Source organism: Dromiciops gliroides, chromosome 1, assembly GCF_019393635.1.
Source record: "Dromiciops gliroides isolate mDroGli1 chromosome 1, mDroGli1.pri, whole genome shotgun sequence".
Classification (NCBI taxonomy): domain Eukaryota; kingdom Metazoa; phylum Chordata; class Mammalia; order Microbiotheria; family Microbiotheriidae; genus Dromiciops; species Dromiciops gliroides.
Window position 1 is genome coordinate 593,754,987 of NC_057861.1, and position 25,522 is coordinate 593,780,508.

At 38.2% G+C, this 25,522-nt stretch overlaps 1 protein-coding gene across 31 annotated transcripts in view; it reads right to left on the reverse strand.

The window, feature by feature from the left end:
• Positions 1-25,522, reverse strand: part of RBFOX1 (RNA binding fox-1 homolog 1) — a 2,803,489-nt gene that overhangs the window by 161,118 nt on the left and 2,616,849 nt on the right. For all 31 annotated transcript variants that reach the window (XM_043976864.1, XM_043976845.1, XM_043976850.1 and 28 more), the window contains one exon: positions 17,816-18,058. In XM_043976864.1, the coding sequence (XP_043832799.1) occupies positions 17,816-18,058 (243 nt within the window). The remainder of the gene's footprint in view (positions 1-17,815; positions 18,059-25,522) is intronic.

The window sequence follows — 25,522 nt, forward strand, 5'->3', positions numbered from 1 at the left end:
GCAATGAGAGTTAAGTGACTTGCCCAGGGCCACACGGCTAGTGTCAAGTGTCTGAGGCTGGATTTGAACTCAGGTCCTCCTGAATCCAGGGCCAGTGTTTTATACACTGCACCACCTAGCTGCCCCCCCCCTACACATTTTTGCATACACCTATCCTTTCCAGGAAGACTTTTAAAAAATTTTATTTTGCAGGACAATGAGGGTTAAGTGACTTGCCCAGGATCACACAGCTATTAAGTGTCAAGTGTCTGAGGCTGGATTTGAACCTAGGTCCTCCTGAATCCAGGACCAGCACTTTATCCACTGCACCAGCTAGCTGCCCCCGAGGAAGACATTTTTGATCCCTGTGTAAAGCATTTTTCCCTCTCTCTTAACTCCCACACCTCTCTGTGCTATAATCAAGAGCTCCTGAGGCCTCCATTCCCCTCCCAGACTTCAAAATCATGCTCCCATCCTAGGCATCTTCATCACCATACTCCCTTTCGCACCTCCCTTTAGTGTGTTGTCTTCCCTCAATACAATGGAAGGTCTTTAAAGTCAGGGGCTGTCTTTCTTTTTGCTTATATTTTTCTCTCCAGTCCTTAGCACATAAGTAAGCATTTGATAAATGTTTGTTGAAAGCCACTAATATACCTATGTGAATGTTGTGATGTAAAGTTAACCCTACAAAAGACATGTCAAATTCAAGTGCTGACAAGGAGGAAAAAAACTACAACATGGGGAAAAATACCATTAGCAAGATCATTTAGGAATACAGAAGATAACTAGGCTAATACAACTCAATCTGAATTAACTATATTCAAAGTTTAGAAGCTTCTCCTTGGAGTTTTGGGATACCTGCTGACCCATATCTAAACATAGTTCTGTGGTTTGATGTGCTATGGAAAACAGCCTATAAACTAATTTGAATCAAATGGTAGAGAATAGACAAAAATAAAGTGAATGCAATTATTCAAGTTGAGATTCTAGAATTTACTTTCTCTTGTTTTCCAACTACTTATGTTTGTCTTATCTTCCTGACTAGCCAGTACACGTTAAAGGTCAGAGAAGGTGCTTTACATATCTTATGCACAGGGCTAGACAGACAGGAGATACTCAAAAATCTTCTGAAGAGGAGCTAGTATTTATATAGCATTTTAAGGTTTGCATAGAGCTTTGCTAGTAATACCTTATATGAAAATAATCTCTATTATTGAAAGCAAGTTTTTCTATTTGGTATTAAAATTATTATTATACAGTTTTGATATTGAGAACATTTATATCACTATTCAAGGGTAACAAAGCATTTTTCTCATGACTCTGTGAAGAAGGCAGTATAAAACCTAAGTTTTACAAATAAGAAAAATGAGGCTTAGAAAACTTAAATTACTTCATCATTGATTGAGAACTGGAAAGAACCTCCATTAACGTGAGTATTCTCTTCATTTATGCAGATTACTGCCCACCAGGCTTTCTCATGCTATATGATTTTGGTCAGTGTTCTCTGCTAAGGTTATTACTAAAGCTCTAGACAATCATTTCTCATCTGGCTGCACTACTTTGGGATGTCTCTGAATGGCTTCTCCACCATATCTCTTCCTCGTGTCCCTCTTCACCCACAACCTTTTTCGATTGTTTTTGTGTTATATATTCCCCCATTCTATTATAAGCTCATCTGGAGCAAGGATTGCTTTTTTTTCCCTCTCATTTCTTTTTTTCTCCCTCCCTCTTAGCACAGTGTCTGGCACATAGTAGGTGCTTAATTGATGTTTATTGACTTTTATTGACTTCCTCTAGATCAGTGGTAGCCAGATTTCCAGGATTCTATGTGTGTGGGGGAAATAACATCTTTGTTTTTCACTAAACTCTAAATGGCATATAGCATTTCATTCTATTTTGAATGAAGAAATGAAACATCATTCTGAGAAGGAATCCTTTCATTCCACAAACAAGATTAAGAAAACCTATTCTAAATCTTTTTTTTTAATTTCATAGGGTACCAGTGCAGCAATCGAGCGAGCTATCCCTCTCTTATTTCTCATTCCCTCACTAATGACTAGCTACCTCCTTTTCATCAACAATATCCTTTTCAACACTTCTTTAACACGTCATTGTTAGAGAAATATGCGGTATCATGCACTCACCATTTCCTTTTGGATTACCTAGAGTTCTGATTCTTTAGACATTGTGAGGATCCATAATTAACAATGATACTACATCTTTGGGAGCACTATTCTGTTAAAAAGATGGATTTTTTTTGGTACCAGACAACAATTTAGAATTGTTAAAAACTCTTCCTAGTTTCACAAATGTGATCCTCTCCATACTTTTCTTCTTATTCAATTCTAACCCTAAATCATTGTTCCTCTGCAATGCTTCTTTCTATATATACACATATAAAATATACTTAGACATATAAACATATACATATATAAATAGAAATGTAGTGTTTAAAATACACACATAAACACAAAAAGTCACGTGTGTACTGTGCACACATGTGTGTACATATACATACATATGAGTATGCATGTGGCTATATATATGTGTGTATCTACACACACTTATGTGTATATATATACTTTAATTTACTATCAATTAACCATTCAACTGAATGTCATAGTTCATGCAAAAGATATATTTCACCCATTTCATTTTTTTATGGATTGTTAAGTTGTTCTCTTCTGAGTAATCTTTTGTCTCATTGAAGAAGCGAAATGAAATCAGCACAATATTAGCTATAAACAGCATCATCAGCAAGACCCCTGCCTTTTATAGGAAATTGCTCCTTTCGTGCTAATGGACATCAGTAGTATATATACTTATCCCTATTTCATGTCATACTTGACATTAATAATCAGGGTTAATGAACAATTATTTCTGTAGTTGCATTGATTGAGGAATCTTGAGAACTGTCTATATGTAAGACTCCCAGGGGCTAGTCTTAAAAGTGTATTTTGCTTGTAAAAGCTTTTCTGTAATCAATGAAAAATAAAGATATTGTATTTTCTACATCTTTTAGTCAATTTTATGACCATAAAGATATAATATTTTGTACACGGTTATTTGTAAAAGCTTGTCTTTTTCATTCTATTGTCACCAAAGATACCTTTGATGTAGGGGTAGGTCATTCTCTTAAGATCACTAACCACACATAATATCTTCATGTTCATATAAAATATTCAAATTAGCAGGAGGAAATATTATTTGGCATGTTTGTATTTGCTTCTTAAACTTTCTGAATCACAGGGCTTTTTGATTTCCAACGAGTCCAGAAAATACTATGTTTCTGCTCATTCCAATATTACAGAATTTTAGAGGAGAAAGAACACTTAAAGGTTACCTAATCTGGCACCTTTATTTTACAGATGAGGAAAGTGAGTCCATGAGAAGTGAAATGGATTCCTCCAAATCAATCAACAAGTGTGTACTCCTAACTCTCACTCAATGTCCTTTCCATTACACCAAAATGGCTTTATGATATAAAAGTTAATTCTACCATATGATATGTAGGCGGTGTGGCTCAGTGGAAGGAACACAGGATTTGGAGTCAGAGGTACAAGGTTCAAATCTCAGTTTTGCTATTTACCATATGTATGTCCTTAGGCTAGATAAATCTCTTTGACCTTCAGTTTTCTCATCTGTAAAATTAAGGGGTTGAATTAGATGACCTTTAAGGTCCCATACAGTTCTCAATCTCTAATGCTATAATTCTGAATTAGCTGCATAACATCTAGACTGAAAACACAATTTCCATGGTTCTTAACTTTAAAATAGGACAATATGGGGGGTGGGGGGGGGGTAGGTGGCACAGTGGATAGAGCACCAGCCCTGGAGTCAGGAGGACCTGAGTTCAAATCCAGCCTCAGATACTTGACACTTACTAGCTGTGTGACCTTGGGCAAGTCACTTAACCCCAACTGCCTCAAAAAAAAAAAGGACAAATGTTGAGGTAATTATGAGTTTTAAAACTCAGTTATAGCAATTAATACTAATATATATGTATATATGTAGTATATACATATTAACTGCTTAGGAAATGTGACAATATATAAAATACACACTATATAATAAAATGAATATATATAACTAAATATAATATAGTAACTACCACTAATGAAATTATTCATTATATTACTGACTGAATTATTGATAACTTATTTAAAATATTAAAATGTTTTAATCATTTTGATAAATAATTATAATGACAATAGTGATATGGAATGGACTTGGGATTTCATTTTGCATAAGGAGCTCTGGGATGAGAAAACTCCCAATAGTAATGCAGATCCAAACCTTCTCTGAAACTTACAGTCTCAGAGAGTTGCCTGAAGGTATCAAACACAGTATTGCTGCTCATAGCACAAGGAGTCCAGCCTGAGCCAGACAAAGATGTAATTGGGAAATATTTAACACAGTCAATGAAAATACAATAGAATGTAGATAATATTAATAATATGTGATTTTTTTCATCAATATGCAGTCTGCAGGAATCTTTATGAACTGTTTAGTATCCCCCCCCACTCCCATTTCTATAATGAGTGTGACTCCACTGGGCTACATTACAGAGAGGTTTAAGTGATTTACCCAGGGTCATAGAGCCAGTAGAGGTATCAGAAGTAGAACTTAAACACACCTTCCTGACTCATGGGTCAGACGCCACATTACCTCTACAATTATAGCATAATACATAATTATAAGAAACACTTTACATGGGTATCCTACTTTTATATGTGTTATCTCCCTTGATTAGCACAACAAACCGGTGAATAATCAAGGAAGATATTTTTATTCTCATTTTATAGAATAAGGAAATTGAAGCTCAAAGAAATTTTATGTGTAGCTTGTAAATAATAGCTCTGGGCTACCATCTTTAATAATCCCATTCTCTTTACCATAGGGATCCTTTAGAGAGGCAACATCATGTTGCAAAAAGAGAGTCAGGAGAGACGTGTTCAAGTCTTACCTCAAAACCTGCCAGTAGGAGCTTAATAAATGCTTGTGGACCTGGACTTGTCATGTAACCTTAGAAAGCTATTTATCTCTCTGAGTCTCAGTTTCCTCCTGTGTAAAATGGCAATAACAACAACAAATAACAGCAATGTGTACGTCACAGGACTGCCATAAAGACCAAATCAGATAAGGTGTGCAAAGCATTTTGTGAACCTTTTTAAAAGTACAATATTTTTAAAAGTGCAATATAAATGTCAGCTGTTATTAAAACTATTATTAGATCATACCTGAAGCCATGTGTTCAATTCTGAGTAACACATTAAAAACATGTGCTAAAAGGAGGATGGTAAAAAAAATGCATGTGGTTTAGAAACTATATTACAATAAGAAGGGTTGAAGGGGTCAGTCTCACAGAATGTGAGATTTGGAATAAACATAATTATCCTCTAATTGCTCCAGGACTTAAGCTGGTACCCAAGCTACAACATATACAACCAAGCCTCTCACTTTACAGATGAGGGAACTAAGGCCCACACAATAGTAAACAGCAATGTTCTTTCTGTTACATCACTGGCTATCCCATCCAGCCCTGGACTGTTATGATTAGTTGGTTTCCTAATGACCTGATTCTCTTTAGTCCTTGTCTCTCATCCTGATCTCTCACTCTTGTTTCTTAACTTGACCCACGCGTCTGCATTGCCAAAAACTAGTCAGATAGAATACTCAGTAAACTCAACTCTTCAGCCTGGTATTTTGGTGTCATTAGCCTCAGGTGTACCCAGAAGATGTGAGAAAGAACACAGGCTACACCAATAATATCAAAGAGGGCAGGCTGGGATAGCCATTAAGAGATCATTTACTCTAGACATGCTTGCACACGTGCCATACTACAGAACCTATTTCAGGGAAGAGATTATAAAGTCTCTTCAGAGATTAATTCTGTATTCTAAGTCCTCCCTAAAATCTGCCTCCTCCTATTTTCTGCCACCTTAACACATTTAGTTCCAATCTATCCTGAGCTATTGTCATAGAATCTTTGAATTGGAAATGACCTCAGAGATCACCTAGATGTGCTTCTCACCTGAAAATCCCCTCAGCAACATCTTTGAAGGCGGTCATCTAAGCCTTGCTTGAGTTACTTCCCGTGAATTGGAGCTTACCACATGACAAAGGCAGTTCATTCCACTATATATAAGAACATCTCTAAATGTGAGATAATTCCTTCTCATACCAGGCCAAAATCTGCTTCTTGTAATTTCCAACCATAATTGTTTAAAAAAAAATCTTAATCCTTTTTTCATATAATAGCACTTCAAATTGTGAAACATCTATCGTGGTCTCACTAAGTCATCTCTTCTCCAGGGCAACCATTTCCTTGCATCTTGATTTTAAGCCTTCTTACTACACCAGCTGTCTTCTTCTTGACATGCTGAAGGGCATCCTGATGTGTGCAAAATACTTTAGTCAGACAATGGAGTGACCTGACTGAGGGGGAGGGAAGGGGAAAGGACAATGGGATTATCACATCCCTCATTTGAGATGTTATATTAATATAGCCTAAGGCAGTTTTGGCTTTTAGGTAGCTATGGCATACATATGAACACAAACTAAGTGTGCAAGTCAACTGAGATATCTAATTTTTTTTTTCTTTTTTTCCCTTCTCCATTAACTCTGGTCTCTGAAAGCTTGGTAAAGTAGACAAAGCTAACCTCAAATTCAGGAAGACCTACTACACATGACTGCTTGACCCTGGGCAAGTCCCTTAATAGTCCACAATCAGGGAAAGGGAGCTCCTGACCTCTGTGGGGACAATTCCTTATGCACAGAGGAATTCCTCCACACTGATGAATTAACAAGTTTTACGCTCACTACCTGAAATTTATTCTCCTACCATACCTCTTCTAAACTGAATTTGTGTATTTTTTCTTTTCGTTTTTTTTCTTCTTTTGGTTTACCTGAGGACTTTTTTACATCTTATTTTGTAAATTCAGTCTATCATACCAAGGACTAAAAAGATACTTCTATTTTCTACCCAGAAGGCATTTCAAGAAATTGGTAAATGATATCTTGAGAATATGCAATATGTAAATAAAACTTACCTGGGTCACTTATTTGCAGGTATAGAAAAGCCAAATGTTAGTGAAGATAAGAAGTCAAGAGGCACAAACTGAAAGGAAGCCATGAAAAAAACTGGCAAGCCCCAAACAACACTGGGTTGGCCCAAGGCACTGATAGGAATTCCATTTCAGAATTGCTGTTTGCAAAGCAATCCAATACATTATAGTATGTGCCTTATTGTTGTATTATATTGAGTAATATCACATTTAAGTAGATTTCATAGCATCATATCGTGCACAAGGGAATAGAAAAGTGGTTAATAAAACACAGAAGTACAATTTCCTTTCAGTGTTAGTTATGCCCCTATTATACTCAGAGAATATAAATCAGTAGCCCACTTAGTTTAATCTTGGGAAGTAACAGAGCAGTAATTACTTCTTGTATACTGTGTCATTATAAGGGCTTACGCCTAACACTAGGTAACTTTGGATACTCTGAAAATCTATAGAAGGCACTATCCAGTTGAGATAATGAAAACCACGGCATTTCCTTAGAAACACACATCAATCAGTTCAAAACACAATGCATGTACAATTATAGCATTATGTGGGTGCCTAGGGTATTTTTATGAAATACAGTTTAGAGTTAGTTCATTCTATTCTTCTCCCTCTCTTACATTTTCCCAAGAACTTGTGCTTTTTAAATTTTTTTCCATATATAATTTTTCTGGATAACTATTGGATATTAGCATTTGGTCAGAACAACTGAAAAGGCAGAAGTAAAGTGATGCCATTTCTGAAAGTAAAATGAAGAGCATTTAACACTTGTAAACCTTCAATTGTTCTTAGTTGGTATTCAAAGGGAAGCCTGGTGTAGAATTATGAATTATATTCCCCTTTACAGTAGCAGAGGTCCTAAGAGTCTCCTATATTCAATATGGTAGAAGCTCAAAAAGGGAGCTAGGTCCCCATATAACATTTTTCCAATATTAGTAGTATTTGCTAAAATGGAGTGTGGGAAATAAGCTCGCTAATTAACTATACTGATTCTGGGACTGCAGGAAAACATCGCAAAAACGGGAAATTTTAATTTACTTAGTAGGCCAGATCTAGCATTGGCAAAACAAAGCTACTTACTTTGTGGTACCTGCTTTGAAGAAAGTATTCAAGAAAAAAAAAGTCACAATTGAGCAGTCTCTTTTTTTCTATAATCAGTGAAACCTCTGCTTTGCCATGATCCTGACCCCAGAGATGATGCATTCTCTATCTGAGGCCCCAAAGAAGCATAATAATAAAATTCATAAAGAGAAGGAGATCCCTTAAGGATCAGAAGAGGAAGTAAAATAAAATAATTAATTAAGATCTAGGACTTTTGCAGATAACTGAAACATACTAGAACCAGGTACTACTGACTGACTGGGCTGAGCAAGAGGAAAAGACGGGACTTGACGGAGGCAAGATATCTCCATTAAAAGAACTGTGGAAGATTAAAGGGAGGATCAGAAACAAGAAGTAGAAGCTGATGAAGATGACAGAAGTTAGTGGAATAAAATTCAATAATGGTCCTGCCACTTAACTATCTGTGAAACTTCAGGCAGCTCATAGCAACTTGGCATCTATGTGAAAGGAGGGTATTAGATCAGGTGATCTCTAACATGAGGTCTAGCTCTAAGTTCCATGATCTTCCATAGGATCTTTCTTTTTCTGAGGCCCCACAGGGAAGATAATGAAAAGAAGCAGCCAAAATCTCCAAAGTTCAACCACTTAGCTTTCTCTTCCATTTCCATCCCCCTTCAGCTCTATAAGCAAATAGTCTTTAAAGGTAAGGGCTAAGCCTCCCTCATTTAGACTAAACAAAAAGCTAACTAGAAGCCCTTTGGCTCTCAGGTAGTTAAATTTATTTTCTTTCCTCTGTATTTCCTTAAAATACTCTTCAGTTGCAAGTATGAACAATCTCTGAGAGCTCTCCTCTCCCAAGATTTCCCTATCCTCTCTTTCCTCACCATAGCTATGAGACTAATTTCACACAGAGACATTGCCCAGGACCATCGACGACTCCTTATATAATTGCTAACCCAACTCCCACTTTCGAGCCATTACAGGAAAGGGGAAAAAAAAAACATGTCAGTTGTGCATTGTTGCTACTACCTCTTTTCTTAGTTCAAAATGGAAGTTAATTCCCTTCCAAAAAAGTCTAGAGAACAATCTATTTAAATTATAGTGTTACAATGTGAAGCAAAGATGCATAAGTCAAATACAATTTGGGTTATAATTAGCTATTTCATTGTAGCAAGTTTCTCTGGGAAATCCAGGCTTCCTTTAGTCAGCATATCGAATGGCTTCAAGTTCTTTTTTTTCCCCCTTTTTCTTTAAGAATTCAAAACTTCATATGCAGCAAGATATTGGATACCACAGGTAGGACAGGTGAGAAAAATGGCCAGTAATGAGGAGCTACAGGGATATGAAATGATTTGAAGGGGAGAATTATTCAGAGCATTACCCACAGTGGTATATTTTTATTAATAAGGGTAATAATGAAGTGAGAGAATTTATCCTGGGTACAGCTTCATGATATAGTCACTTTTTATGGTGATACAGAACCTTTCAAAACCATGAAGTATTTTTTAAACATTTTCTAAATCACATGAAAAATACAATTCCTGTACCATCTACTACTACCTTTTTAAATCAAGCCACCTTATACTATGATTAATTTGTTATGCTGAATTACAAATTGCTGATAATTTGAGGGAACCAGATTTTTTAACGTCTGAAACAGAACTGAAATGTGCAGGACAAAGAAATACACACTGGCAACATAATCCCGTTGGTTTATACTGGTCCATTTTTACTCAAAGCTTGTTTTATGGGAGGCTATATATCACAGCAGGTTTATTAAAAAGGCAAGTAAGACCCTTACAATTTCGTTCTTCAAGTTCTGGTGCTATCCATGTGGTGTCACGGATCTCTAGCAACTTCTTCACCTGAATCTAGGAAAGATTCTCTTGTTATGCTAGATCCCAGGAAAAGAATCAAGATCGGGACAAGTGTCCTTACTGGAATCTTGTTGTAACAAACCTATCCTTAGTCCTTATAAAATAATAAAGTAAAGTAAAGGAGGGTGGATGCTCACTACAGACAAGGATAGCAATTGATTCGATTTCTTCAATCAAAGGCCGTAATTTGACTAGCTGGCTGCCTCAGATGCCTTGCATTGCTCAGTAGACTGAAATAAAAAAAGACCTCATGTAAAATCATTTGTCCCAGGAGTGGGGTTAGTGTTAAGAATGTGGCACAGTGGGATAAAGCACCAGCCTGGATTCAGGAAGGACCTGAGTTTCCCAAAGTCCAGCGTCGTCAAATACCTACCTAGGATGCAAGTTAGGGATAATCCATCCCTTGTCCTGGTTTTTAAGTCTATGACCCTCCCCAGTCTCTTCATTTCTTCTCATCCCTATTTTCTTCAACTGGATCTGCATGACATTGAGCCCATCTCCCTGTGGCTGCCCCGCCTCTGGACCCTCTCTACCTTATCAAAGTCACTGACACTGTTTCGAGAACCAATAGCAACAATTTAGATGCAGTTCAGTCTGATCAGGGCAGAGTAACAGTGGAAAATATCCGCGCCCCTTGTCTGGAATAACTATGGTTTCCTTAAATCAGCCTAAATTGTTGTACTAGTCTTTTACTTCTAGTAGTAAAAGGAAAGGGTGATAGTCATTCAGAAATGAGACAAATAATATCTAACATGTCTTCTTTCATGATATCGTGAGAGCTTATGGGTCTTTTCTAGGAAGGAAGTAGCCTGGAATAGACAATGAACATTAAGGAGATACTCTAATTGAAAATAGTTCTACCATACATCCTATCATTTAATAATTCAAAAAAAATCTTTTTCAAAAAGGTTAGGAGATCCAGAATGGTAAAGGACCTGGAAATTGGGGTATTTTTTTCATGATTATCTGAAAATTATTATTTTTAAAAATTTTGGATTACTGTTGGATCATTAAAAAACAAAATAGAAAATGTCTAGCTGAATAAGGGAAGATTTAGCAGAGAATATCATAGCTGGCCTTTTAATATTTTAAAGATTATTTCTTGGAAATGAGTGTAGTTCTGTGTTGCTAAATAAAGCAAAGTTTCTAACAATATCAGTTGCCCAACAATAGAATAGGCTGCCTTTTTGAAGTAATGAACTTCCTATCACTACAAGTATTCAAAGGGCTAAGAGACTGTTAGCAATGTTTGCAGAGATATTTCCTATATTGAGTTGGAAAGTTGAATAGAAGATTTCAGCAGCCTTCTTTTCATCTCTGAGGTTTAATCTTTCTAAGTCCATTCTCTCTCTCTCTCTCTCATCTCTCAATCTCTCTCTCCTCTCTCTCTCTCTCTCTCTCTATCTCTCTATCTATATATATATATATATATGTGTGTTGTGTGTGTGTGTGTGTGTGTGTGTGTGTGTTGTGTGTGTGGTGTGTATAATTTTGATATGAGTGCTATCCTAACAGCTAACTGAGTATGAGTGGATTGATAAAAATGAGTTTTGAGTTCTTATGCAAAAGGCTGTCCATGCTATGTAGAAGAACATCATTTAATTAGGATCTGTATCAAAGTTCTAGTTTTTTTAGATTCCTATAAGATAGCGTTTTGAGTATAGAAATTTATTGGATATAATGCATATTTCCTGATGGCATAAGATAACAGACCTATTGGAGGAAAATGGGGTAAAGTCATGGGGCTCGAAATTTGGGGTTTGTGTATGAGAATGAGATTTAAGAATTCCCCTAAGTGTAGTTGTAAATCCTTAGAGAATGAAACACATATTATGTAAATTCCCTTCAGAGTACAAATCTAACACTGAGAAATGGGTGATAAAACTTTTGACTTCCCCTTGGAGATTTATGACTCCATAGAGTTTCCCCCCACCAAAAAAAAAAAAGGTCTTTTGCTTTGAGTGAAGTTGGAAAGAAGAATGATTCCTCTTCCTCCTGTCCTAGACACAAGGGCCACACCCCTCAGCATCACCTAGACCCAACTGGGACTGGCAAAATGAGTAGAAAAACATTGGACTGGAAGTAAACAGAGCTGGGGTCTAGGCCTACTCTTCTAATTGTGGGGCATGTAACTCCAGTTTCTTCAATCTGTAAAAAGTTGGTTAAGGGAAAACTGTATAATTTCCCCTTTAACTCTAAAATCCATAAATCACCCTGGCTGTGTTATTACTAAGTCCTCAAGCTAAGTCGGGGAGCCTTATTATCCCCTGGGTCAGAATCCTACTATTATGAAGAGTTCGTGCAAAATTCATTTCCAGAAGTAATAGATACATGTTGTGGTATGACATGATGGGCGGAGATTAATGACTGGTCATTTCATCAGTGTGTGGAAATTCTAAGTATAGAAACTCTTTCTACCAGTACAGGAGAACAACGCATCTATAAGTTAGGTTCTTAAAGCGTTGCATGGAAACTTAGAAGTTAAATGACTCACCCATGGTCACACAGCTAGTTTAGGTCAGGGACCTAATTATTTCTAATTCTGAAGCCCTCTCACTAGAGCGCTACTCCCCTTCACATGTGTATGTAAAGAGTTAGAGTTATAGAACAATAATTCTCAAAGCAAAGTTTAGGAATCCCATTTTAGGGGATCCATGAGGTCAAAACTATTTTAATAACAATGATATTTTAATTTCTAATATGGCAAATATTGATAGATAGGACTCATAGAAACAAAATTTCTTGGGATGAGTGAGTCATCCTCAATCATTTTAAAAGTATAGGGGCAGGGGCAGCTAGATGGCGCAGTGGATAGAGCACCGGCCCTGGAATCAGGAGTACTGAGTTCAAATCCGGCCTCAGACACTTAACAACTTAACTAGCTGTGTGACCCTGGGCAAGTCACTTAAACCCCAATTGCCTCACTAAAATAAAAAAAAAAAAAAAAGTAAAAGTATAGGGGCAGGGAGGCTAGGTGGCGCAGTGGATAGAGCACCGGCCCTGGAGTCAGGAGTACCTGAGTTCAAATCCGGCCTCAGACACATAACACTTACTAGCTGTGTGACCCTGGGCAAGTCACTTAACCCAATTTCCTCACTAAAAAACAAAAACAAAACAAAAAAAGTATAAGGGGCAGCTAGGTGGCACAGTGGACAGAGCAACAGCCCTGGATTCAGGAGGACCTGTGTTCAAATCCAGCCTCAGACACTTGACACTTACTAGCTGTGTGACCTTGGGCAAGTCAATTAACCCCTCATTGCCGTACCAAAAAAAAAACCGTATAAAGGGGTCCAGAAGGGGAAAAAAAAAACAAAAACACTTGAGAATTATGACTACAGACAGATCTATATACACTTAAAAAAAAAACTGGACCTATGATTTTATCAATGAGGAAATTCCTATCTGCAATTTATAACCTTAGAGGACTGCCAGGGGTAGGTACTATAAATTAAGTGACTTGTCTGGAATTGCAGTCAATATGTATCTTGGCCAGAATTTGAATCCATGTTTTCCTAAGTACTATGAACATATGGCCTAAACAGTCTCTTTCTCCACTCATTAAAGAACTAGGTATCACAGTAGTGGATAGAGGCTTGGGCCTGAGTTCAAATTCAGCCTCAAAATACTTACTAGCTGTGTAACTGTGTAAGTCCCTTAAATCTCTATCTCTTACAAACTTTACAGGAACAGATACAAAATACTCTCTTTAGCATTCAAAGCCCTTCACAATCCAGCCCCCTTCTCTAGCCTCCTTACATCTTATCCTCCACCATATACTCTCTGATTCAGGTGACACCGGCCTCCCTAGCTGTTCCACCAACAAAACACTCTCTCACTCTGCTCTGGACATTTTCTTTGGCTCTCCCCCACACCTGCAAGGCTTTCCCATCCTCCACTCTAACTAATCACCTCCTTGACTTCCTTTAAGTACTCACTTCAAGCCTACCTTGTACTGGAGGCCTTTCTCTACTTTACTTAATTCTAGTGCCTTCCCTCTGTTAATTATTTCCTATTTATCCTTTATATAGCTTACTTTTGATGCTATATATTTGTTTGCATATTGTCTCTCCCTAGATTGTAAGCTCCTTGAGGGCAGGGACTGTCTTTTGCTTCTTTCTCTATCCCCAGAACTTAGCATAGGTGCTTAATAAATGTTTATAGATGGATTGGCCACATGAGGTAATGATTGTAAAGCATTTAGCCAGTGCCTGGCACATAGTAGACCCGACGTAAATGTTTGTTGTTGTTGTTGTTAATACAATGTTCTTTGATGGAAGCGTATTCAGATTACCATTGGCAAATAAGAATGGAATCAGAAGAAGAAAAGCTCAGTTTTATTAGTAGAGATTTGGGAGGGGTGGGGGAGTGAGAAGGGCTGTTGTTTGGGGGGGGTGGCAGAAAGAGAATCAGTACTAGGTAGAGTAAATTAGAGATACAAAAGTACTTGGTTGAGAGACAGTGGTACAATAAACAACAACAAAAAAGACTACTCTGGAAGTCAAAAGAACTAGGTTTAAATCTGGGCTCTACCACTAACTTTGTGACTGGATAAATTACCTCCCTTTCTTAACCCTCAGCTTCCTTATCTGTAAAATGGGGGTTATGAGATTTTTTTCTACCTGCCTCATGGGGTCAAAGGAAAATCTGAAGAGCTATAGCAGGCGAAAAATGAAAGAGAAAGAGAAAGCCTAGAGGAACAACTTCCAGGATAATAATAATCAATAAAAATAGTAAGACCAGTAGCTAGCACTGATATAGTGCTTTAAAGTTTGTAAAACACTTAATGTCTGTAATCTCACCTGGGAAGTGGCATCATAGAAGTAAGGTTGCTAACCTTGAAATGAAGGTACTATTAAGAACACATAAAGTACAGTACAAAAAGTCACCCCACAGGGAAGTGAGGATTTTGCATGCTCATCTTTTCAGGAAACCTGCAGTAAGTATGCACCCAATCACTCTTCCTGGGGTCAGAACCCTGCCATCTAAGCCAGCAGCTGAGCTCCAGTTATCTCACTGTACTTGATGACCCATGTGTATTATAAGATTTTCTCCATTACAGTGGTGTGAGCCATACAACTCACACAAAAGAGAACATGAAGATTTTTTTCCTGTGCCTCAATATTAATTCCTTCATAAATTTTTAAAAATGAGTGAGAGAGAGAGAGAGAGAGAGAGAGAGAGAGAGAGAGAGAGAGAGACTGCCTTATCATCTTGAAGGAGTTAATGCAGCTGCCAGAGATGTCTAACACCATAGCGAGTAGTGAGTAGCTAAAATACACGAAGAGTCTGGCTCGTTAAAGGCATGTTCTCAAAGGCCACGGAGCATTTTGCTGTTGTGCCTATCTCTAGGACACCCTTGTTGGCTCCTATTAGGAGTGTACGAATCTGATGGCAAGGTTGTGGGAGACTTTTCAGCAGATTGCAGAGGTGTTAAAAATAGATGTTAAGTTGCTAGTGGAGATACTTGGCGAATTCTCTACTTGCAAATTTCTAATTATAATATGTCAAGAGTAAAATACCTTGTCAGGAGTAGTATATAATATATAATAGTATTGGCTCTGTCAGCAAACTGATGCGTGATATTTTGGAGCCCTACTTTAAATCTGAATTCAGCAGAAAATGTCCTGTAGGGAACAATCTTTGGCCCTTGGGGATTTCACTGGATGACCTAATAAGTCCTCCGAACCTTTACTTTTCAGATGCTGTGGTAGCTCTGGGTGTATTCAGACTCACATTATATATTCTCTGTGCTATGTGTTAAATCATATGCAGGGATTGTGTGCCGTTGGAACACTGGAAAATATGTAGTCACATCATATGGGTGATTTTCTTTCTTACCACACCTGCTATTGGTTTTTGAAATTTGCCTAATGGGCTTCACTGTGACAGAGTAAGCATTTGCACTGACCCTCTGCTTATAAGTTTGGAAGAACTTTAAGGTTGTCCAAGGTGTGTACTCTAAGAAGGTGACCGGCTCCCACAAACCTTCCTATACTGCCTCTAAACCCGACAGAATCTTGGGTTGGAGGGTATTCTATTCCTATATTTAGTATTCTGTGAATCGTCAAGTCCTGACACAGCTACTTCTCTGAGGTCACAGTTGGAATCAGAGGGAAGGTAGATACATCAAAATTCGTTCTCCTGGCTATAGAATCTTAGTAATATGAGCTAAAAAGGCCCTGGAAATAATGCAGTCCCAGCTCTTCATTCTATAGATTAGAAAACTAAGGCTGAGAGAAGTTAAATCGCTTGTCAGGTCACACATGAAGCAGAATACGATTTCATTCCAGTTCTTCTGATTCCATTTCCATGATTTCTACTATATCACACTACCTACACCAAACAACTAAAATATGTGACAGAAAAGAAAGAAATGGGGTCATAGAGAATAAGATACCTCTCCTTTCAAACAAATATTTTTTTTTTACTTTTTGTTTTTATATAACATTCACTCCTGAATGTCCCTTCTCTGCCCCTCCCCCCTCGTCTTTCTTTGGCCCTTTGAACAGTGCATGTGTTTGTTAACTGGGCTGATCCTACTCTAGCCACCCCTTATAACAAAGTTTTTCTTTTTACAAGAAAGAAGAAAAAAAAGCAGGACTGGCAAAATTAACAATGAACCACCACATTAAATATGTCTGACACTATATCTAATATTACAAATATCCAAGGTCCTTCACCAATGTAATGAAGGAAAAGGAAGCATCTTTTTTTTTTAATTTTTAAGAAGTTCAACTTAGAAGTTTCTATATTATTAATTTCTTCGGACTATCGTCCTGTCCCCCTCCCACTGCACTATCTGCTCCTCAAACACCATACATATTTTCCAGTCTGTGATGATGATCTCTTCCTTATCTGAAAAACTAATGTTTCCATTTTGTCTCATACTTTAAAATCTTACAATACTTTATTGTTCTCTAGTTGGTTTTGGTAAATTAATCTTGTCTCCCCTTTGGAATTACAAACTTCTCAATCCTAAGTAACATGGCTTCAACTTTTTTCTAGCCCTCAAAGCATGAGGCTGGGCATAAAATATGTATTTAACAACTACTTGGTGATATGACTTTATTATATCCCTAATCAGAGATCACTCCTCCCACCACCACCACCACAAGCAGCTTGAGTAAAACTAATGAATACAATCAAAACATCTCAGCCACACTATTTTCAAACCACTTGCAGGCAAAAAAGAGGAATGAAAAGAGTGGTGATCCTTAACTCAGAAAGGCCACCAATAAAGAAATGAAGACAATTCCAAGGTAAAATGATCTTAAGCTCATTTGGGTAAGTTTCCAATGACAAAAAAGCAATGTATATTTGATCCTCAAATCAGAATGGCCATGGATACTACCAGCAAAGAAGGAAAGGCACTTCCTAGCCAGAATGATCCTAACTCCTCACTGGAGAAGGTTCCAAAGTACAAAAAGCACTGTGCTTTTACATCAACCCAGAAGAAATGAGGAAAATGGAAGCAAAATGCTTTGGTCCAAGTGAGATGACATATTCCAAGGCAGAGAGGATGCAAAGGGTGAAGGGGAAAAAAAAGGTCACCCACTTTTAGTGGTGAATTGGCTTATCTGTGAAAAACACACAGTCCAGTACTTGGAGCACCAAGGCATAATTCTCCAGGAAGTCCATTGTGATCTTCCAGAGGATAATTAACTCTTTCAGGCTATTTGAGGATGAGGAGATAAGGCCCTGGTGCCAGAAATAGGTTCCCTCAGGCTAATAAGCCTCTTGCTGTGTACCTCCCCATTTGCCACCCAGGTGAGTGAGCTTAAAGTTACGCCCTCTCCAAACCATCCCAGAAGATGAAAATGCTACACTTACTGTAGCTGTGCCGGAGACAGTCTGCGCACTCGTGTCGGTGGCACTCTGTTCAGAATGCGTCTGCGCTGGAGGGTACATGTTTAACGTGTGCTCTGGGACTGTTGTCTGGCCTGTGTACTCTGGAGCGGGATGAGGATGGGGAGTCGTGTATTCTGCAGGGATTCCATTCTGAGGGGGAGCAAACTGGGCGGAGGCATAAGGCTGTGCCATCGTGTCAGGAGCTGCTGTAGCTTCCTGATTACCCTGGAAAAGCAAAAGGGAAAGGGAAAAGAAAGCAGTTAGTAGCTACATAGAAACTTCTCCAGAATCCAAAGAGAGTTAAGGACCCAAAGTTAATGTCCCCTTAGGGATTGTGTCCTGTTTGATCCTGAAGAGCCCTGATTATAATCCTGTTTTGGAACAAGTCAATATGCAGCCTTCTACATGACAGTCGACTCTTAATTTCACAGTTAAAGTGCCACAAAAGATCAAATGAAGTGCAACCTCTGAAGGACTTGATGTACAAGGGTGTGTATATTTAAGAACAAACTCTTCCACTAGAATGTGAGTCCACTCAAGGTTTTATACTATTCAGGCAGCACAATTGGGGGGTGGAGGGGGATACTTTTTTAACAGCAACTGTGTCAGAGAACATTCCAGTATCTCCTTTGTTTCTTTATTGGTATTCTCATTTCCAGAGAGAGGCAACCAATCTGAATTCCAGATCCTAATTTGGCCAGAAATTTTCCACTATCATGTCCCTGTTCTAAGTACAGCAAAGTGTGTGGGGGTTTTTTTAATTGGTTAAAATTTGTCACTTTTTTTAAAAAGTGAAGTATAATTTAATGGTAAAGTCCTACTTTAAATCTTCATTAAGGTATGGATGTGATACTAGGGTCTTAAAGGCTACCAAGATCTGGCAGGTCTTACCAAAATGGAAGGTCTTTTGAGTAGACCTAGGGAGAGAATGTGTATCTACTGTCTGAAAACACTTAAGTAACAGACAGAAGCCCATTGCTAAAAGATGGGCCACAAGGTGGTGATTTGATTTTATTTTTTAAGCATAGCAATTCAATAGTATTGTCTACCAGGATGTGAAGGAAATGAGATCTGCATCAGTGAAGAGTGACCCCCAGACTGATGAAATCAGAGTTTCTCTGGAATTATGAAAGTATTGAAATGTAGCATATTACAAATAGTCAATGTAATAAAGTGACAAAGTACACTCATTCTCATTCTCTCTCTCTCTCTCTCTCTCTCTCTCTCTCTCTCTCACACACACACACACACACACACACACACACACACACACACACACTAATTTGGGACAATTTTTCCAGTACTGCAGTAACCCAGATCACAATTTATATTTGCCATTATGGTATAGTGTAGTTCTCATCCATGTCCTCCTATAAATTTATCACAGGTAGCTGCCTAATAGTTCTTTTTATGTTAGATAGATACTAATGACTGTCCTTTGTTTTGAAACCCACCAAAATGGGATAAGAACACACATTTGAAGCATTCTTGGACTATCTCATGAAAGTGCCTAAAATGTCTATGTCCTTTGGCCCCAACATCTCACTATGACACCACAAAAAGAGTAATGATAAAAAGAAGAATCCCATAGAAACCAAAATGTCTTTAACAGTGATATTTTTGTTTGGAAAGAAATTAGATGCCATTGAAAAAAACATTTACAGGGACTAGGACAGTATAAATAGGGGAAAATAAACTGAATACTGTGAAATTATAATGACTAAGCCTCGACCCAAAGAAAATATATGGCAACACAACTCCCTCCCTTCTTTGCAGAGGTAGGCAACTATGTGTATGGAACACTGAATAGGCTGGTTAATTTTGCTGAATTGTATTTTCCCCTTCTTTTTATATAAGGAATGTCTGAGAAGGGGAAGGGGCACCAATGGAACATGTACATGATGTAAAAACAAAAGATATCAATATATGTATTCTTAAAATCCATCTCAGAAAGCATCTTCTCCCAATGACTTTTAGAAGATACTATGCCAGAGAATATAATCAAAATGCCTTGGGTCATTCCACTGAGGCACTCTTTTTTTTGGGGGGGGGGGCAATGAGGGTTAAGTGACTTGCCCAAGGTCACACAGCTAGTTAAGTGTCAAGTGTCCTGAGGCCAGATTTGAACCTAGGTCCTCATGAATCCAAGGCCGGTGTTTATCCACTGAGCCACCTAGCTGCCCCCACTGATGCACTCTTATTTGCATATAAAAAAGAATTCTTTGCAATTACACACCAAATAGTTGCATCTCCTATTTTCTATGGTCATTTAGATGTGACTTTAGTGTTCATATAATTATAGCAAGGAGAACAATATCAGAAACAGGGACATCTTCTAGGTAGTTGTCATCGATGTTAACTAGGCTTTTCCAAGAGAGGATCTGGTCACAGTGAAACCTTTCAGCAAATGGGGGAAGAAATAATCCTAGAAGGCAAAACCCGTGTATTTATCATGAGGGTGTAACACTATTATGATATTAGTAATAACTGTAGAAAGAACTAAGCATAGGGTAAGTTAAGACAATTATGCAACGCATTTACAGTTTCTTCTAGATCCTTTCCTCCCCCATACTAATCTCTATCAACCTAGTTTATTGTTTGGAAGTAAAAATACAGATCAATTCCTAAGGATGTTGAGGAGACTAATTCCTTTCTTACTGTGGGTGTAGAAAGCTCCCAGTACTGGAAGAAGTTGATGGAGTTTAGAGAAAATTCAAGAAAAATCAGCTCTTCCCACATTCTCTGTACTTTCTGATTTAGAAACTCACAGCTATTTCTAGCCCAAGTAACATCCTCCTCCTCTCCCATTTGTCTCCACATGACATGGGCCCATCTAAGAATATAACTTCAAGTAAAGAAATCCTATCATAAACACTTATTCTCACTGGTAAAACTGAAACCTGGAAAGCTCAGGCCTGTGAGAAAGAACTTTGAAGGGCAGGCAAACCTGGTCCCTCATAGAGGAACAGGCTGGCCTCCTAGGGCTCTATTTTAGATGGGCATCCTATCTGATTACATAGAATGGCATTTTAAAATTATGACAGAGGGAAGGCTAGACAGGCCTTGTAATGGGCAAAGACAGAGACAAAAAGAGATACACAAGGAAAAAGCTATCTATCCTTTTTAATTTCCTTTTCCTGAAGAGTAGTAGTATCATACCCTTCCATTTGAACTTTTTCCCACTATAAATGTGTGTGTGTGTGTGTGTGTGTGTGTGTGTGTGTGTGTGTGTGTGTGTGTGTGGAGAGAGAGAGAGAGAGAGAGAGAGAGAGAGAGAGAGAGAGAGAGAGAGAGAGAGAGAGAGAGAGAGAGAGAGAGCGCATGAGCAAAATCCATATATTAATTTCAATTTCAAGAAAATCACAACATGCTTTTAAGGAGGGTTGTATATACCCAAATAATATCCGCAGTTCAGTTCATAAAGATTTGTTTTCTACTACCAGGCTCCTAAGCATATACCCAAATATTCTATAATGGATCAAAGAAAGAAATCAGGACCTAGAAGACTGGGGGGAGGAATAGTGGTGGAAGAGAAAAGGTGGGGAAGGAAGAGGGAAAAGAAGAGTCTGCATCAGTCATCCATAGTCTACTCAATAGATTCTCCCAGGGATACCATCCTCACTCCAGGAAAAAAGGTACTGCTTCACTTTTCAGGGCCATCTCCAAATCTAATCTAGCCTCCTAACAATATCCTTAGGAGGTTTTTGTTGTTGTCGTTGTTGTTTTTACCATGTGGCTATACTGAGATACTTTGGGGCATTTAATAGATGACCTTCTAGGTATGGGGTCCAAGAAAGATCTGCTAAATATAAAATTAAATGTAGCACAGAGTAATAGAAAGAGGAATGGAATAAAAGACAAAAGACCTGGGTTCAAATTCCATTTCTAACTTTATGCCTCCATTTTCCTCAGCTATAGATTGGAAAGAATGGCTCACCTCCCAGGGATGTTGTGGGGATAGTATTCTGGATCTGTCAAGAGTTATATAAATATTACCATTTTATAGCAAGATGCTAAAGTGCTTAAAAGGGGGGAAATGACACATGGTAATGGTAGGATCAGTTTTGGAGTCTAAAAGACCAGGGATGGAGTTCTGCCTCTGACAAATACTAGCCATCTAACAATGGACAAGTCACTTCACCTCTCAGTGACTCTAATATTATAATTATTCAATAAGCATTTTAAAGTACCTAGGTACTGGGATACAAAGACAAAACTACAACTCACAAATGAGTTGTCTGCTTTCATTGGTGGAAGCAAGAGTTCCCTATAATGATGACATCATAGATCTGGGGACTTTCCCTCCCCCGCTTCTTCCCCCACAAAAAAAAGTCAGTACTCACTAATATAAAGCAAAATGAAACCTAAGAGACTACCAACCTCACAGACCAAGTTAAATGTGTACACAGTAGATAAGTTCTATAGCATAAACATCATGGCAACCTTCAACTCTAACCTTGGCAATTGGAATCTGCCCACATTCCACTACTCGACAAGAGTGAGCACAGGAAGTGAGATGGAATGATATTTGGAAGAAGGAAGCAAGCATTGGGATGGACAAAGAAGAATACCACTAAGATATGTTGTCCTGGGGCTAAAGGACAAGAGTTGGTTACCAATGATCCCCAGCATCCCTGGGAAAAGCAAGTCATGTGGCAGACATGGTATAAGACTAATCTTAGCTACAAAGCCACCGGTGGCTAATGTCCAGGTGCATTTGTTCTCGAGATTTTTATCCTCTACCTGGAGTTCTAAAACAGATGTTGCCGGGACCCCTACTGTTTCTCATTAACACTGACAGCAGTTCCAGGAGACCCTAATTAATATTCGTAACATTCACACTTTGTGCTAATTACAGCTAATATTTAATTAAGAGTGCTGCACTTTGTGTGCAATTTCTTACTAGTAGCTTCAAACTACTTTTGATACAGTATCTCTATCTTCCCTGGAAACACCCCCCTAGTCCAGAAGAACTCATTCTGTCTCAGACCATGGACTTGAACTGGGTAGAACCCTAAATAACAAGGAGGCAATAAAAAAGGTCAATTGTCATTGCAGCCTCCAGATAACTTGAGAACATATCATTTCAGAGACATGGAAGGAAACGTTCCCAGGTGAAACTTGATAATCACTCTCTCTGCCTCACTGTGACACTGTCAGGCATCATTATTTGGGAGCAGTTTTGCTAGATATGGACTTGTTCATCAATACTTACATCTCTTCTTTTCTTCCCCTACCCTATCACTAAGCTAGGACTATTTTTATTTTAAACCTAAAGTTAAGGTAGGAGACTGTGATATGGGCAGAGGTGGGGTGGGGTTGGTTTTGTATTGTTTTTTGCCTTTTTTGGTGGGGGGGGGACTAAGGACTTAAAAATAAAGCAAAACAACAAAACAAACTCCTCTCATTCCTTCTTATTGCCCTCTTCCCTAACCAAACACCCAGAGGCACACAATGTCATACACATCTCCAGCCACTTTAGGGGATTTCAAAAATCAAATAAGTAATGTGCAGAACCTAGTTTTTCTCTGGGCTACAGCAATATGCAAAGATTGAATGGATAGTATTAGTATGTATTTCAAAGCCACACAAATCACCCATTTGGGGCTATTGTGATTCAGTCTCTCCATTTATATACTGGAAGGTAGAATGTATAACAGAATGATTACAGGAAAACTGCTAGTGGATCCTTGCACATTGCTGAAGAAACATACAACATGCCTATTAATGTACTAGATTCAGGTTAACATTTATAGACATGCCAAAAATATAATCAAGCTGCAACTCCATCATTACATCGTGTGCTGTTTCTTTCAGTATTTTTTAATCTAATCAAAGGATACTTTAAATATATATATATATATATATAATGTATATATATATATATATATATATAATGTCTGATGCCAGTAAAAAGAAAATCTCATCTGAATTTAAAGTCGTTTTTAACTGAGGCATGGAAATGCCAGGAAATTATCTCCATTTTAAAACTAATACACAGTCTGGCTACTACGTGTGATAATGGTGTATTTCTTTGTGTGAACAGATTCACAGGGTCAGTATGTCACTCTCCTTATGCACAGAGAAGCCTTCTGGGCAAGTAATTCATTCTGTACCCTAAGTTCTCCTCTTTAAGGTGGGCTAAGGGGAAGGGAGTGCTTTATGTCAGACCTGGCACATCCATTTTTCTATGTGGTTTAATAAAGTACTTTTTGGCAAATGAAAGAACAAAGGGTGGCAGACAGTCAGACTTTGCAAAATGTTTTGGCCTGAAATCTAATGAAAACCACATTTCCACTCAAAAATATTCTTTACGTGGCAGTGTATAAAATCCAGTTTATTGCTTTCAACTTAAACGCTTGGCTCTTCAAAAGTGAAAAGTGCCTGAATTTCATAACCATCTATACTGACTTAAAATCCTACAAGTTTTCAACTTTCAAAGGCAAAGTTTTTGAAGCCCCTCCAAGATCCCCCCTCCTTTAGGCTTCGGTCCTTCAATAGCCCTTTCTCATTCTGAAGAAGCTCTTCCATTCCTTTGATAATGAAGAAATACAGAAAAGTGTCAAGTCTTAATAAGCCAGCTGAGTCCATCCATATAACAACAACAAAAAGACAAGTCACTCCTCCAGGGCCTTTCCCCCTCCCATCCCACCAGTACTGCTACACTGAAACATCAGTTTACTCTAGAAAACTACTGTTCTTGGCGATTGCCGACAGTTTTCATCTTGCTGGGAGTTTTCGTTTTTTAAAGTTGAGTTTAGTAGTTTGTGTGTTCAATTTCAAATTCAATTTCAGAAATACTGCATATTCAGAGAATGTGTCTTGTACTGTACTTAAATAAGCCAAACGACATCATATCCTCAGGGCATTTAGACAAAGAGGAAAATTCCAAATTACCCCCATTAACCTGTAATTGGATATAAGATCATCTCAGTTAGATCAAGCACAGCAGACAGACAGACCGACAGACCAACACACACACACACACACACACACACACACACACACACACACACACACACACACACACACTTATTGCTGCAGCTTGCCTTCTTCCAGAACCGAAGCAAGAAGCAAAATAGGTATCACAGGAGGCTTTCATGCAGCCAGACAGCTTAATAGGGGAAAGGCTCTCCGGCTCCTTTCAAATCACAGTTTCAAGTGAAAGATAAAATGGAAAAAAAAAAATACCTGCTGCACCATCCTGTTTCCTTTATCCTCCATAAACTTAGCAGCTGTTCTAGTCCCAGGCCATAGAGCATCTGCCCAAGGCAAGCATCAATTATGGATGAGGGTGTGTGTGTGCTATGTAATGTGTGGATGAGTGTGGATGATAGGGGTGTTGAAGGAGGGGGAGCTAATGCAAGCCTTGCTGACCTCCCACTCAACATCTGACTGCTCCCAAAAACCTAATCCAGATGGGACTCTTTCAGCTTGCTAGGCCTTGCCCCATCAATCACAGCAGGCCCCTCCTCTGGCTCCTGCTCTGAGTTATAGAGTGCACCACTGAGCAGATGATTATATACAGGAGAAGAAAAAACACAGCTTGACTACATTAATAGCTGTTTAAAAAACATTAGAAATGCTACTATATACGTTGCCTCAAGCTGAAATTTTTCATTACTAAACTAAATATATTGTATGCAAAGTTATAAAAATCTACTAGAGGGGTTGGTCCTTTCATTTTAT